The 13504-nt window shown below is 42.3% G+C and overlaps 1 protein-coding gene across 3 annotated transcripts in view; it reads left to right on the top strand.

Annotated features, from left to right (window-relative positions):
• The first annotated feature begins 901 nt into the window (after positions 1-901).
• The window catches only part of LOC138754121 (snake venom metalloproteinase-disintegrin-like mocarhagin), a 66695-nt gene continuing 54092 nt past the window's right edge, over positions 902-13504 (top strand). Inside the window, exons 1-2 of one of the 3 annotated variants that reach the window (XM_069917964.1) lie at positions 902-1289; positions 9525-9613. In XM_069917964.1, the coding sequence (XP_069774065.1) occupies positions 1229-1289; positions 9525-9613 (150 nt within the window). In that variant the 5' untranslated portion in view covers positions 902-1228. The remainder of the gene's footprint in view (positions 1290-9524; positions 9614-13504) is intronic. The other 2 variants (XM_069917962.1, XM_069917961.1) reach the window with 2 other exon arrangements.

Genomic DNA, 13504 nt, shown 5'->3' with positions numbered 1-13504 from the left:
GCCGAGAAGGTCTGTTACCATGCTGTATGTTACATTTTTTGAAAAATTGAAAATTATGAGAGACAAAGATAAGGTGGACAAGCAGCTCCTTTTTCCCAGGGCAGGAGAAGAAAACACCAAAGGACATGTGTACAAAATGAAGGGAGAAAAGTTTATAGGAGACACCAGGGGTAAGTTTTGACACAGAATATTGTGGGTGCATAGGATGATTTGCCAGGGGTGGTGGTGGAGGCTGGAACATTCAGGGCTTTTAAGAGAAACTAGCCCCTTTTCCACTGACACAGGAATTAATGGGGAATTGGCCTGTTAAGGGTCCAATGATGTCATGTCACGCCGGGGATTGGTGGCCTCTACCCCTATTCATATCCCCGGCATCAGCTGACTCGGGCATGTCGATTAAACCAGTGGAAAAAGGAGAACTTCCATCCATTCCATTCCATTCAAAGCAGAGTCCCTGGGGGTGAGTTGTGTTCAGTGGAAAATCAGTCAGTGTCCCAGTTAAAAGTGGCCCAGTGGAAACAGCACCAACGGCTTCCTCTCCTGGGACACTACACGGCCAATTAACTGGGATGCCAGTGGAAAAGGGGGCTTCTGAGGCGGGCAGATGGATTGAAGATCAATAGAGGGTTATGAGGTAGAGAGGGTTTAGTTATTTTTGGGCTAGGTATAGATGGGCTGAAGGGTCTGCACTTTGCTGTAGTTCTCTTTGCTCTATGTTCCATACACTCTGTTTCTAGCCAAGTCAAACTGGTTAAATGTACCACAGAAACAGCAAGCTCCTGTATATTATCACATTGTGGGGCGTAATGGCAACACAGTGTTTTGGCATTTGGCCAACCGTGTTGTCAGAACCTGTCAGCGTGGACGTCAAGGGAAATTAAAAAGGAAATCTTGAGAACATGGTTAAAACCATTACATTCATCCAGAACACCATTTGCTCAATTTTTGGTGACTTTAGGATTTTCAGCATTACTTCCCAGCTGTGTGGTTAAGTGTAATTCGCTGTTGAAATTCCTCTTGCAAGTTGTAACACATATATTGAATGAGGAAGTGAAATTAAGTTGCAAGTGATGAACTGCAAGCCCCTTGAGGAGCTTGTCAGCTGAGTGGCTAGTGGCCTCCAGCGTCCTGAAGCAGGATTTCAACCCGAAACATCAACGGTCTTGTGGATCCTGACTGACCAGCTGAGTTCCCCTGGTTGTGTTTTATCGCTGAAGCTCCAAGAATCATGAGGGACGCTGGTTGTCTCTTGTGTTCTCTCCTCTTCTGTTCCATTGTTCCAGAGTTTGGTAAGTCCCTGTTCTTTGATTGTAAACCATGATTCATCAGAATTATTTCAAGTAATTTTGTTGAGTATCTAGAAATGTATTGTTCATGCTGATTCACAATCCTATTCGCCCACTAAATTTCCTTCTTCTCCCCACATTTCTACCAGTTCACTATATCCCCCATCCAAATTCTGTCATCCACTAGCACGCTGGTTAGAGTTAAGATTAGGGCTAGAATTAGGATTGGGGTTAGAGTTAGGATTAGTATTTAGGTTATGATTAGCATTAATCTTCCAACATGCACATGCTTGGGATGTAAAATAAGAAGAAATAGCAAGAAATCTGTCTAGAAATGAGTAACTCTGTGAAGGAGAGAGTAGAGAGTTCCTTAGAGTCCACTTAACTGGGATCTATCCTGGACATCTCCTCACTTGTCCGAAAGGCACAACAGTGACTGCACACCCTGAGAAGACTGAAGCGGGTACCATCCTGTTGACTTTCTGCAGGAGATCGCTTGAGCACGTCCTGGCCACTGGCATTGTAGTGTGGTACAGTTGCTGTGCAGCACTGGATTGGATGTCAATCCACAGGACCATAAGAGAGGCAGAGAGGATCCCTGAGGTCTCCCTTCCCCACCCCCACCCCCACCATCGGCAGGATAGTTGTTGGAAGAGGCTCGCAAAATCATTGAAGACCCCTACCACCCCTGCACTCAGCATCTTCCAGCTCCTCCCGTCGGGAAAGAGATACAGGAGTATCAGAGCCAGAACACTCCCAGGCTGAGAAGCAGTTTCTTCCCACTGGCAGTGAGAATGCTGAACGACTGATGAACTGCCATACAAATACCTCCAAGACTCTACTATTAATTAACAATATTTATATTTTTTATATAAATCACTTGTAAATATGTGTTCTATGTCTATATTTGTGTTTGCATATCTTTTAAACTGAGATCGAAGAACGCTGCTTCGTCCGGTTCTACTTAACCATTGAAAATAATAAACTTGAAACTGGCCCATCAGCAAGATACAGCAAGGATTCAGGAAGGGCAGGTCACGTTTCTCAAATTTACTAGAGATTATTTTTGAGGGTATAACAAGTCCGATGGACAGAGGGGAACATGTGTTCCTGGATTTCTAGAGTGGGTTCGATAAGGTGCTGCATAAAGGACTTCTGCGTTAGATGGAGTTCTGTGCAATGGATTCACGTGGATGGAGGATTGGTTCATCAATACAAGGCAGAGAGTGGGAATGAATGGGTTTCTCTGTTTGGCAAGCAGTGGAAGGGGAGAGCTGCCGGGATTATTGCTGGGCTCATGGTGTGAAACACGAAAGCCTATAGAAGAGTGTGATTGTATTAAAACTTCACAGAAACGAGGGAGGAACTCAGCCAGTCTCACAGCATCCATAGGAGGTAAAGATATATTACTGATGTTTTGGAGCTGAAACCTTGGTAATATATCTTTACCTCCTATGGATGCTGTGAGACTGGCTGAGTTCCTGCTGCATTTTGATGTGTATTGATCACAATATGCATTAAACAACGGAGGAGGGGACTAAGAGCAGCTGATCTAAGGTTGCTGATGGCAGTTGAGTGGAAAAGCAAATTGTGTGGAGGGTAGAGAGAGCGCGGAGAGAGCTGTGGATGAGTGAGTGGGCAGGCGGAGTCTTTGGCTTGGTTTCGCGGACGAAGATTTATGGAGGGGGTAAATGTCCATGTCAGCTGCAGGCTCGTTTGTGGCTGACAAATCCGATGCGGGACAGGCAGACACGGTTGCAGCGGCTGCAGGGGAAAATTGGTTGGTTGGGGTTGGGTGTTGGGTTTTTCCTCCTTTGTCTTTTGTCAGTGAGGTGGGCTCTGCAGTCTTCTTCAAAGGAGGTTGCTGCCCGCCGATAAGAGAGGCAGAGAGGATCCCTGAGGTCTCCCTTCCCCACCACCCCCCCCACCATCGGCAGGATAGTTGTTGGAAGAGGCTCGCAAAATCATTGAAGACCCCTACCACCCCTGCACACAGCATCTTCCAGCTCCTCCCATCGGGAAAGAGATACAGGAGTATCAGAGCCAGAACACTCCCAGGCTGAGAAGCAGTTTCTTCCCACTGGCAGTGAGAATGCTGAACGACTGATGAACTGCCATACAAATATCTCCATCTTGGCGCCTCACTGTGCCACCCTACCACATGAATGTGCAGCCTGCTGTGTACATTTTGTGCTCAATAAGAAATATAACAAAGTTCAAAGTTCCAATTTATTGTCAGAGTTCATACGTGACTTCACATACAACCCTGAGATTCTTTTTCCTGTGGGCATGGCAGTATTTCTAATTACTTTAAACTGTACTCAAAGAAATGTAAACAAAGAAAGAATTGTAAACATACTGACTGTGCAAAGACAGAAGTCTATATATTCAATAATAAATAAAATAAAAAGTAAGTGTCCTTAAATGAGTCCCTAATCGAGAGGGGTAGCAGTTGATCCTGAACCTGGAGTCATGTGGATTCTTTACCCTTTTCTTGATGGCAGTAGTGAGACCAGAGTGTGTGCTGGGTGGTGTCGATCCTTGATCATTGCTGCTGATCTCTGACGGCAGCGTTCCTTGTAGATCTTCTTGTTAGTGGGAAGAGTTTTGCCTGTGATGTCCTGAGCTGTGTCCCCACTATGTTTTGTAGGGTTGCCACTCAGGGGATCGGGGTCCCTATAGAAGACCGTAAAGTTCCCTTTGTTTATCGTTCATATCATGCTCGTACAGTAAAGATGAGACTGATTCTCTAGGACCATAGAGCATATTTACATAAATATAAGTTAGAAGTTAAACACATTAAAACATTAAAAAACCAAGATACAGGTGGTCAGCCCACTTTCCACCATGCATCTGCAGAAGTTTGGCAGGGTTTCTGCTGTCGCACCAAAGCTCTGAGGAAGTAGTGATTTCTTCAGAATGGTGTTAATGTGATGCGTACAAATGCTATAAATTACTTCACCATGATTAGTAAATATACAGACGAAACAAAAATAGGGGGAGTTGTGGATAGTGAGGAAAGTTTTCGGGGACTGCGGCAGGATTTGGACTGAGAGGTGGCAGATGGAGTTTAATGTAGATAAGTGCAAAGTGCTTCATTTTGGGAAGAACAACCAAAACAGGATTTTTTTGCAGTGAAAGGGAGGGCATTGAGGAATGCAGAGGAACAGAGAGATCTTGGAATAATGGTCCATCGTTCCATTTTGACATGTTTTATAATTCATAAGCAGTGCCATTTTATTAAGAAGAAACTGTATTGTCTGCATATTTACTAATCATGGTGACTATCTTTTGCAGGGCTTTATGCTCAGGGGTATTGGTGTCCCCCATACCAGACTGTGATGTAGCCAGTCAGCATACTTTCCACCATAGGGTTTACTAGGGTTTTTGGTGTCATATCAAATGTCCGCAAACCCCTGTGGAAGTAGAGGTGCTGACGAGCTTTTTTCATGATGCCACTGGTGTGATGGGACCAAGAAATATCCTCCAAGATTAGTGACACCCAAGAATTTTAATTTTCTCACCCTCTCCAACTCTAATTCCCCGATGATCACTGGATCGTTCTCCTCTGGCTTTCCCTTCCTGAAGTCAACAATCAGCTCCTTGGTTTTAGAAGTAGCTTTAATTGCAATTTGCATATTCATATCAATTAAAAGCATTAGAGGATGATTTACTTTGACTTCAGGGGGTTTGGAGTGCATGGTGCATGCTGAGAGATCCCCTCAGACCCACCCCCAGGTGGGACAGATGCTGCTTGGTGGGCTATGTGTTCTGCTTGGGAAGTTGCACATTCACATTCATGGAGGCACGGTGATGTTACAACTTGTAAAGCCACCTCACACCTCCTGCCCTGGTGTGTGGTCTCTGTATGGAATTCATTTTCCCTGTGACTCCATGGATCTCCCCTCACGTTCTCCCAATTCCTTTCACCAGGTGGTGAGGAAGGCCTTTGGCACCTATGTCTTCATCAATCAGGGTATTGAGTTGGGAGGCTACAGTACAGCTGGACAAGGAGTGCAGTTCTGGTCATGCACTTTTAGGATGGATGTCATTAAGAACATAATTACATAAGAAATTGGAGCTGGAGAAGGCCATTTGGCCTGTCAACTCTGCTCTGCCATTCAATTATATCATGGCTGATCTGATGATCTGTTCATCTCTACCTACCTGCCTTTTCCCCATAATCCCTTAATTCTCCCACTATGTAAAAATCTATCCAACATTGTCTTAAATATATTTACTGAGGTCACCTCCACTGCTTCAATGGGCAGCGAAATCCACTGATTCACCACCATTGGGAAAAGCAGTTCCTCCTCATCTCCGACCTAAGTTTACTATGTCCTCTAGTTCTGGATTCCTCTGCCAATAGAAACAAAGAACTGTTATGAGCCTAAAGGGCCCCAAAACCCAGCAGCAATAGATATTCCCCAAGACAAGTGGTTACTTAAACAAAAGTTGCTTTTAATTATCTTTAAATATGAAAACAGAATCACACTTTAACTTATCACTATTGACTTAACTAACCTAATTTACCCCCCTTCTAATTCTAAGCACACGTGTATGTAATGTGTGTGTAAGTTCAGAAAAGTTCTTTGGGTCACAGTCCAATTTCACTTCTCACTCCTCCAAGTTCACTGGTTGCAGTCAATTCTTATACTGTGCACAGAATTTAACATTTATAAAGTTCATCAGGCTTTGGTGCTTAAAAGGTAAATGGTTACCACTCAGGAAGGTTCTTGTTGGTTTTCAGAGACAGATTTGTTGTTCCAGGACCTCCACAACTGATTCCTTTTTAATCAGCCACTTCAGTGTCTTGCGAAGAAACTTGCCCCATCAGGGTTCTCCAGATGATAGCCTCTTTCTTTCAGGTCACCACAGAGTGCCTTTTTGTTTCTCTTATTCCAAGTGAAACATTAGACAGCCAGTCCTCTCCTCTTGCATGAACCACAAGGGCTTTGACCAGGCCGAACCAAGAACTCACAACCCGTCATCCAAATGGGGTTTTCCACAAGCTTGCCAGCTTGTCCTGTTCCAGTCCCAGCTATGCTGTTGCTAGCTGTAACAACAGAAACATATCTATATACTCTGTCATACTACTTATTTCTCTCCTTTGTCTGCCTTTTATAATTTTATATGTTTCCATAAGATCCCATCTCATTCTTCTAAATTCCAAAGAGTCCAAACCCAGACATCACAATCACCCTTACAGGCTGGAAAAGGTCCAGAAAAGATTCATGAGGATGCTACAGGGATTGGAGGGCTTGTGCTTTATGTAGAGATTGGATAGGTGAAAAGATTTTTCCCTGGAACATAGAAGGAGGTGGATTGATGAAGATGTGTTCAGATGTCTGGACTGAAGTGGATGCACACCTCACCATATAACACAGCCAAACTTCTCAAGCTTAGTAGATCAGTGTTATACCACTGAGGCAGGGACCAAAATGCCAGAAGTAGCTCAGCTTCCTCAAGCCAGGAAAAAGAGGCAAAGAAATAATAGCCTAAGGAGTGGCAAATGCTGCTTGCATCTGTGAGGATCAGTTAACATCCAAGAGCTTGGTCATCTCTCATGGAAACTCCCTCATTTCCTTGCACAGAGGAAGTTGTCATCAAGCACACATTACTCAGGGTCAGTTGCAGTCTGCAAATGTGGAATCTGCTGACCTAGTGTGATATTAAAATTAAATGTCTGTCATCAGAAACCTCCGAGTTTGCCTATTCAGTTTGCTCCCATGGTATCAAACTGCTCAGAACCACATCATGATGGGATGAGACCCCTTGACAGAGAATCCTCTCCATGATCTGCTCCTCTGACATCTGTGCAAGGCCAGATTCGATGCTGGATAGTTTGTGAGACCCTGGCCCAGTACATAAACAGTAGAACAGTAGTGTTCGGGCAGTGAAGGCTTCCTGATCATGTCGGAGATTTGGATCTGGAGCCCGGGTTGACGATGAATCGAACAGGAGCCTGTGCGGCTGCAGATGCTGCGGGAGTCCTGCGGCAAATCCAGACCCTGTGACTTTGAAATGACTCTCTTTTGCTTCTCCTTCTCCTCTTGTTACAGGTGCCAAACTCTCTGCTTGCCTTATGGCAAACAAAAGTTAAAGTATCTCATATGTGTGTGATGCGCTGAGGTAGCACCAAGCAAGCACAAACTCAAATTACTGTACAACAGGCTTTACCCCAGTAAAAGTCTGAACACCAGTTCATGCCTTGGTAGCTCCCCATCTGACTGGCTCAGGAGGGGCCGGCTCAGGTTTCTATACAGCCAGCCAGGTGGAGTCAGCCCCTTCGGTGGACTTCCTGCAGGTACAGAGATCGCCCCCTGCAGGAGGCTGGTGGTCTTATCACCACAGCGTGTTACATTTTTAGTATATTATTATGTGACAGTAAAAGGAACCTTGAACCTTCAAACAAGAAGAGCTTCGATAAGACCTCCCACCTCTGCCACATTCATGGCTTTCCCCATATTGTATGGACTCAGGATCTTCTTCCAAATGGGAAGCCACTGAATAGCCAGGAAATCTTCTTAACTGCAATAAAAACAGAAGAAGCTGGGAATGCTCGACAATCAGGCAGCATCTGTGGGTAGTGAAATAAAGTTTGGGTGTTACCATGCTTAAACAATTAAAAGTTATTGCTTCAGGATGAGGACGGGTTGGACCTGAAACATTAATTCTGCTTCTTTCTCCACACAAGCTGCCTGGCCTACTAAGTTTCCAATTCCAGCTAAATGTTAACTTCCAGCATTTGCAATTTTTTTTGCCATTTGCATTTCGTGTTTAACTGCACTCCCCTGTACCAGGTTGCAATGTTCCACATCTGCAAAGAAACATTTGACCGAAATCTGAGAAATCCCAGCAACCGGTTCCGTAGAATAATAACGGATAAAATTTTAAAGATCTTCGGATCACTTCAGTGTCCAGCTTAGGGTTTGCAGCAGTTACTGTGGGACTTACCAGTTACCATGGAGATTTAAAACCTGATAGGCTCCCGATTCTCGCAAGATTTGGGGCTCTCCAAAGATATAAGAGTGATATAGGAGTAAAGAACAAGCATCCATGGGGGCAAAGGGATGGTCAATGTTTCAGGTGGGATCCTGCACCAGGACTGAGCAGCGAACTTCAAGGTTCAGATTTATCGTCAGAGGACATACTTGATATCACATACAACCCTGAGATTCTTTTTCCTCTGGGTGAGGTAGTGAAAAATACTGTTTGGTACTCTAGAAGGTATGTACATGTAAACAAATGAAGAAATGTAAACAAACTGACTGTACAATTCAGAGGGAAAAAAAACAAATGAAGTGCACAAGTAAGAGTCCTTAAATGAGACCCTGATTAAGTTTGTCATTGAGGAGTCTGATGGTGGAAGGGGAGCAGCTGTTCCTGAACCTGGTGGTGTGAGTCTCATGATACCTATGCCTCTTTCCTGATGAGAACAGACTGTGTGCTGGGAGATGTTGGTCCTTGATAATTGCTGCTGCTCTCCAATGCCTGTGTTCCCCATAGATGTTCTCAATGTGATATTCTTGGCCATGTCCACTAGCTTTTGCAGGGCTTTCCACTCCGGGATATTGGTGTCCCCCATACCAGACTGACACATTCCACATCTGTATAAATTTGCCATGGTTTTCGATCTCATACTAAAGCTCCATAAACTCCCGGGAAGTAGAGGCGCTGACATGCTTTTTTCACGATCCCCTTAGTGCGTTGGGCCCCGGAAAGATCCTCTGAGATAGCGACCCCATTAAATTTGCTCACTCTTTCCACCTCTGATCGCCTAATGATCTCTGAATAAGGATGAAAGGGGAAACATGAGGAAGAACTTCACACAGAGAGTGGGGGGAGTGTGGAATGAGCTGCCGGCTAAGGTGGTGAATGTGGGCTCAGTTTTAACATTTAAGAATTTGGGCAGGAACATGGATGGGAGGGGTATGGACTGAGTTCAGGTCAGTGGGACTAGGCAAAAAAACTGGTTTGGCACAGAAATAGAAGGGCCGAAGGTGCCTGTTGCTGCGCTGTAGTGTTCTACTGTTCAATGTACCTTTATCTTTGCTATATAAAGTACACTGAATTTCTCCAGCATTGCATTTTTATTTTTAATTTAATTTGCTGAAGTGAGGTTTCCGAGGTGAGAATTAAGTTTCAATGGATGGGTTGAGAACCACAGTCATTCTGTTCCCTTCCACCTGACATCATTCTAGGATGTTGCCTGATCATTATCTTGCTTGTTTGCAGTGACTGCAACCTCCAGGCTACCAGGTGTACAGAATTACCAGGTGGTGAGACCACGTCATCTCCTCATCAAGTGGAAACGGGAGAGTGAGGTATGGAGCAAAACCCACTGATAGGTTTATGCTGACATCTCAACATGTTGGTGCCTCAATCAACTAGATCTGGCCGTGGAATAAAGAGCCCTCCTGTAACAGAAGGCTAATGATTCCTGGTTAACAAAGGCTACATCAAGTCCTTGTTACCAATGAGGGATCAAAGCATAGCCTTCCCTGGGTAACAAAAAATAGGGACACCACTATGCCTCTCTGCATTGCCCCAACACTCCAAATTAGTTCTGGTCACTTCATTAGAGGAAGGATGTGGAACCTCTGGAGAGGGTGAAGAGATTTACCAGGATGTTGCCTGGTAAATATGAGGCAAGGTTAGCAGAGCTGGGGCTTTTCTGTCTAGAGCGAGGATGAGAGGTGGGTTAATAGAGGCCTACAAGATTATGAGAGGCTTCGATAAGGTCGACAGCCAGCACCTTTTCCCCAGCGCAGGAGTAGCAAACACCAGAGGATATCTGAACAAAGTGAAGGGAGGGAAGTTTAGAGGAGACATCAGGGGAAAGTTTTTTACACAGAGAGTTGTGGGCGCCTGGAATGCATTTGCCAGGGGTGGTGGTGGAGGCTGGAACAATAGGAGAATTTAAGAGACTCTTAAGCTACTTTTCCACTTGTCAACTTGTCCCAGGAATTAATGGGGAATTAAGGGCCCAATGGAAAAGGAAAACAATCAGCATGCTGGTGTCAAATGACATCAAATCATGTCAGGGATTGACGGCCTAGACCCCAACTCAGATCCCGGCATCAGCTGACGCAGATGCGCTGATTAACCCAGTGGAAAAAGGACAACTTCCATCCATTCCAATCCATTTGAAGGCAGACTCTCCGATCATCGGGGATGAGTTGTGTTAAGTGAAAAAGCAGTGTCCCTGTTAAGGGTGGCCCAGTGGAATCAGCACAAATGGCTTCCTATCCCGGGTCACCGCATGGCCAAATTAACCAGGATGCCAGTGGAAAAAGGGCTTTAGACAGGAAATAAAAATAGAGGGTTATGAGATAGGGAAGGCTTAGTTTATTTTGGTAGGTACATATGGATCAGCACTACATCGTGGGCTGAAGGGCCTGCACTGTGCTGTATTGTTCTATGTTCTAAACACGAATATGCATGCCAAATAAACATGCATTGTACTATTCAGAGAGCATTGCAAAACATATTAAAACATTTAAATACCCAAAGTAAAATGGCATTGGATAATGAACTACTTTCATTGGAACTTGCAAGCAGTGATTGTTTATCAAACCACAAGGTGCAGCTTTTTAAACAAAATAATGCTCACCATTAGAATGGTGACACAAGTGGACTGGAAACTGATCCCGCATTTACATAAATAGTAACAGCTTCCTCAATGCATCTGTGCATATGCAGTAAATATATTTATTCACAAAAATAAAAAAACACACAAAATCCTAGCATGGCAGCTTAAGACAGAGCAAACTAAGAAAATGGTATTGGCAACAAGGAAAAAAGACAAACAAATTACATATAATCCAAAAGAAATTAAGGAAAACTTCAGAGAATTCTATGAACAATTATACCGAACCGAAAACGAAGGGAAAGAAGGGAAAATAGATGAATTTTTGACTAAAATTGAACTACCAAAACTACAAATAGAGGAACAAAATAAATTAACAGAACCATTTGGAACAGTAGAAATACAAGAAATAATAAAAAATTTACCAAATAATAAGACACCAGGAGAGGATGGACTCCCAATAGAATTCTACAAAACATTTAAAGACCTAATAATACCGCCCCTCCTGGATGTAATCAACCAGATTGATGAGACACAAAACTTACCAGATTCATGTAAAACAGCAATAATTACAGTGATACTAAAACAAGGGAAACATCCACTCTCACCAGCGTCATATAGACCAATATCTTTGCTAAACACAGATTATAAGATAATAGCTAAACTATTAGCGAACAGATTAGCAGAACAGGTACCGAAAATGGTAAATTTAGACCAAACTGGATTTATCAAAAAAAGACGCACAACAGACAATATTTGTAAATTTATTAACTTAATTCATGCAGTAGAAGGAAATAAAGCACCGGCAGTAGCAGTTGCTTTAGACGCAGAGAAGGCCTTCGACAGAGTAGAATGGAATTACTTGTTCAAAGTATTGCAAAAATTCAGTTTACCGGAGAAGTATATTAATTGGATTAAAGCATTATATAAGGGACCGTTAGCGAAAGTGACAGTAAATGGACATGTATCAAAGCAATTTAACTTAAGCAGGTCAACGCGGCAGGGATGCCCACTATCACCATTATTGTTTGCGCTAGCTATAGAACCACTAGCAGAATCGATAAGAAGAGATAATAATATAAAAGGAATAAAAATAAAAGACAGGGAATATAAAATCAGTCTGTTTGCGGATGATGTGATAGTGTACTTAACAGAACCAGAACTATCAATAAAAGAACTATATAAGAAATTGAAGGAATATGGAGAAGTGTCGGGATACAAGATAAACGTAAATAAAAGTGAAGCAATGCCTATGAATAACGCGGATTTCTCAAAATTTAAGGAGGAATCCCCATTCAGATGGCAAACGCAGGCAATAAGATACCTAGGTGTGCAAATAAACAAAAATCTAGGCCAATTATATAAACTCAATTACAATCCACTAATGAAAAAATTACAGGACGATTTAGAGCATTGGAAAGAGCTACCACTAACACTGATAGGAAGGATAAACTGTATTAAAATGAACATTTTTCCAAGGATACTATACTTATTTCAGGCATTGCCAATACAACTGACAGAAAAATTCTTCAAAGAGTTAAAGAAAATAATAAGGAGATTTTTATGGAGAGGGGGGAAACCGAGGATAGCACTAGACAAATTAACAGAATGGTATAAACAAGGAGGCTTACAATTGCCAAACTTCAAAAATTATTATAGAGCCGCACAATTAAGGTACCTATCAGATTTTTATCAAACAAGGGAAAAACCAGACTGGACGAGACTAGAATTAGATAAAATAGGGGAAAAGATACCTGAACACATATTATATAAATGGGACGAAAAATTGGTACAACATAGAACTTCTCCAGTATTACACCATCTCCTCAATATATGGAAGAAGATTCATGTAGAAAGAAATAAAATAAATTACCAAATACCAAAACTAATATTGACGCAAAATAAGCTACTCCCTTTTACAATAGACAACCTTGCCTTTAGAAAATGGGGAAAAAAAGGGATTAAAAGAATAGAAAATTGTTTTTCAGGAAGTAGATTCTTATCCTTTGAACAAATGAGAGATAAGTACAATATAACTGGAGATACAGCGCTGGCATATTACCAACTGAGATCCTACTTGAAAGATAAATTAGGAAGCAACTTGAGTTTACCAGAGGGAAGTAACCTTGAATATGTGATTACAGATACAATGTTAATCAAAAGATTTATAAAAAATATGTATATTAAACTGCAAGAAAAGGAAAATGAGGAAACAAATGGTAAAACTAAACAAAAATGGGAACAAGATTTAAATATAAAGATAAAAAAGGAAACATGGGAGAAGTTATGCTCTGGAACGATGAGAAATACAATAAATACGAGGCTGCGTATGATACAATATAATTGGTTACACAGACTATACATTACACCGCAAAAGTTAAATAAATGGGACCCAACAGTATCTGATAGATGTTTTCGATGTAAAAAAGAAAGGGGAACAACAATTCATGCAATCTGGACATGTGAGAGAGTAGAAAAATTTTGGGATGATCTCAATCAGATATTAAATAAAATAACAGAAAACAATATACCAAAGAATCCAGAGATCTTTCTCCTAAGTAACATAAAAAATAAAGAATTTGGAATTGACTTGGAAGATGCACAAAAAAGATTTGTCAAGATAGCC

This window comes from Narcine bancroftii, chromosome 2 (genome assembly GCF_036971445.1).
Source record: "Narcine bancroftii isolate sNarBan1 chromosome 2, sNarBan1.hap1, whole genome shotgun sequence".
NCBI lineage: Eukaryota > Metazoa > Chordata > Chondrichthyes > Torpediniformes > Narcinidae > Narcine > Narcine bancroftii.
Note: the sequence above shows the minus strand (reverse complement) of the source record. Positions and strands in the feature narration are given on the sequence as shown.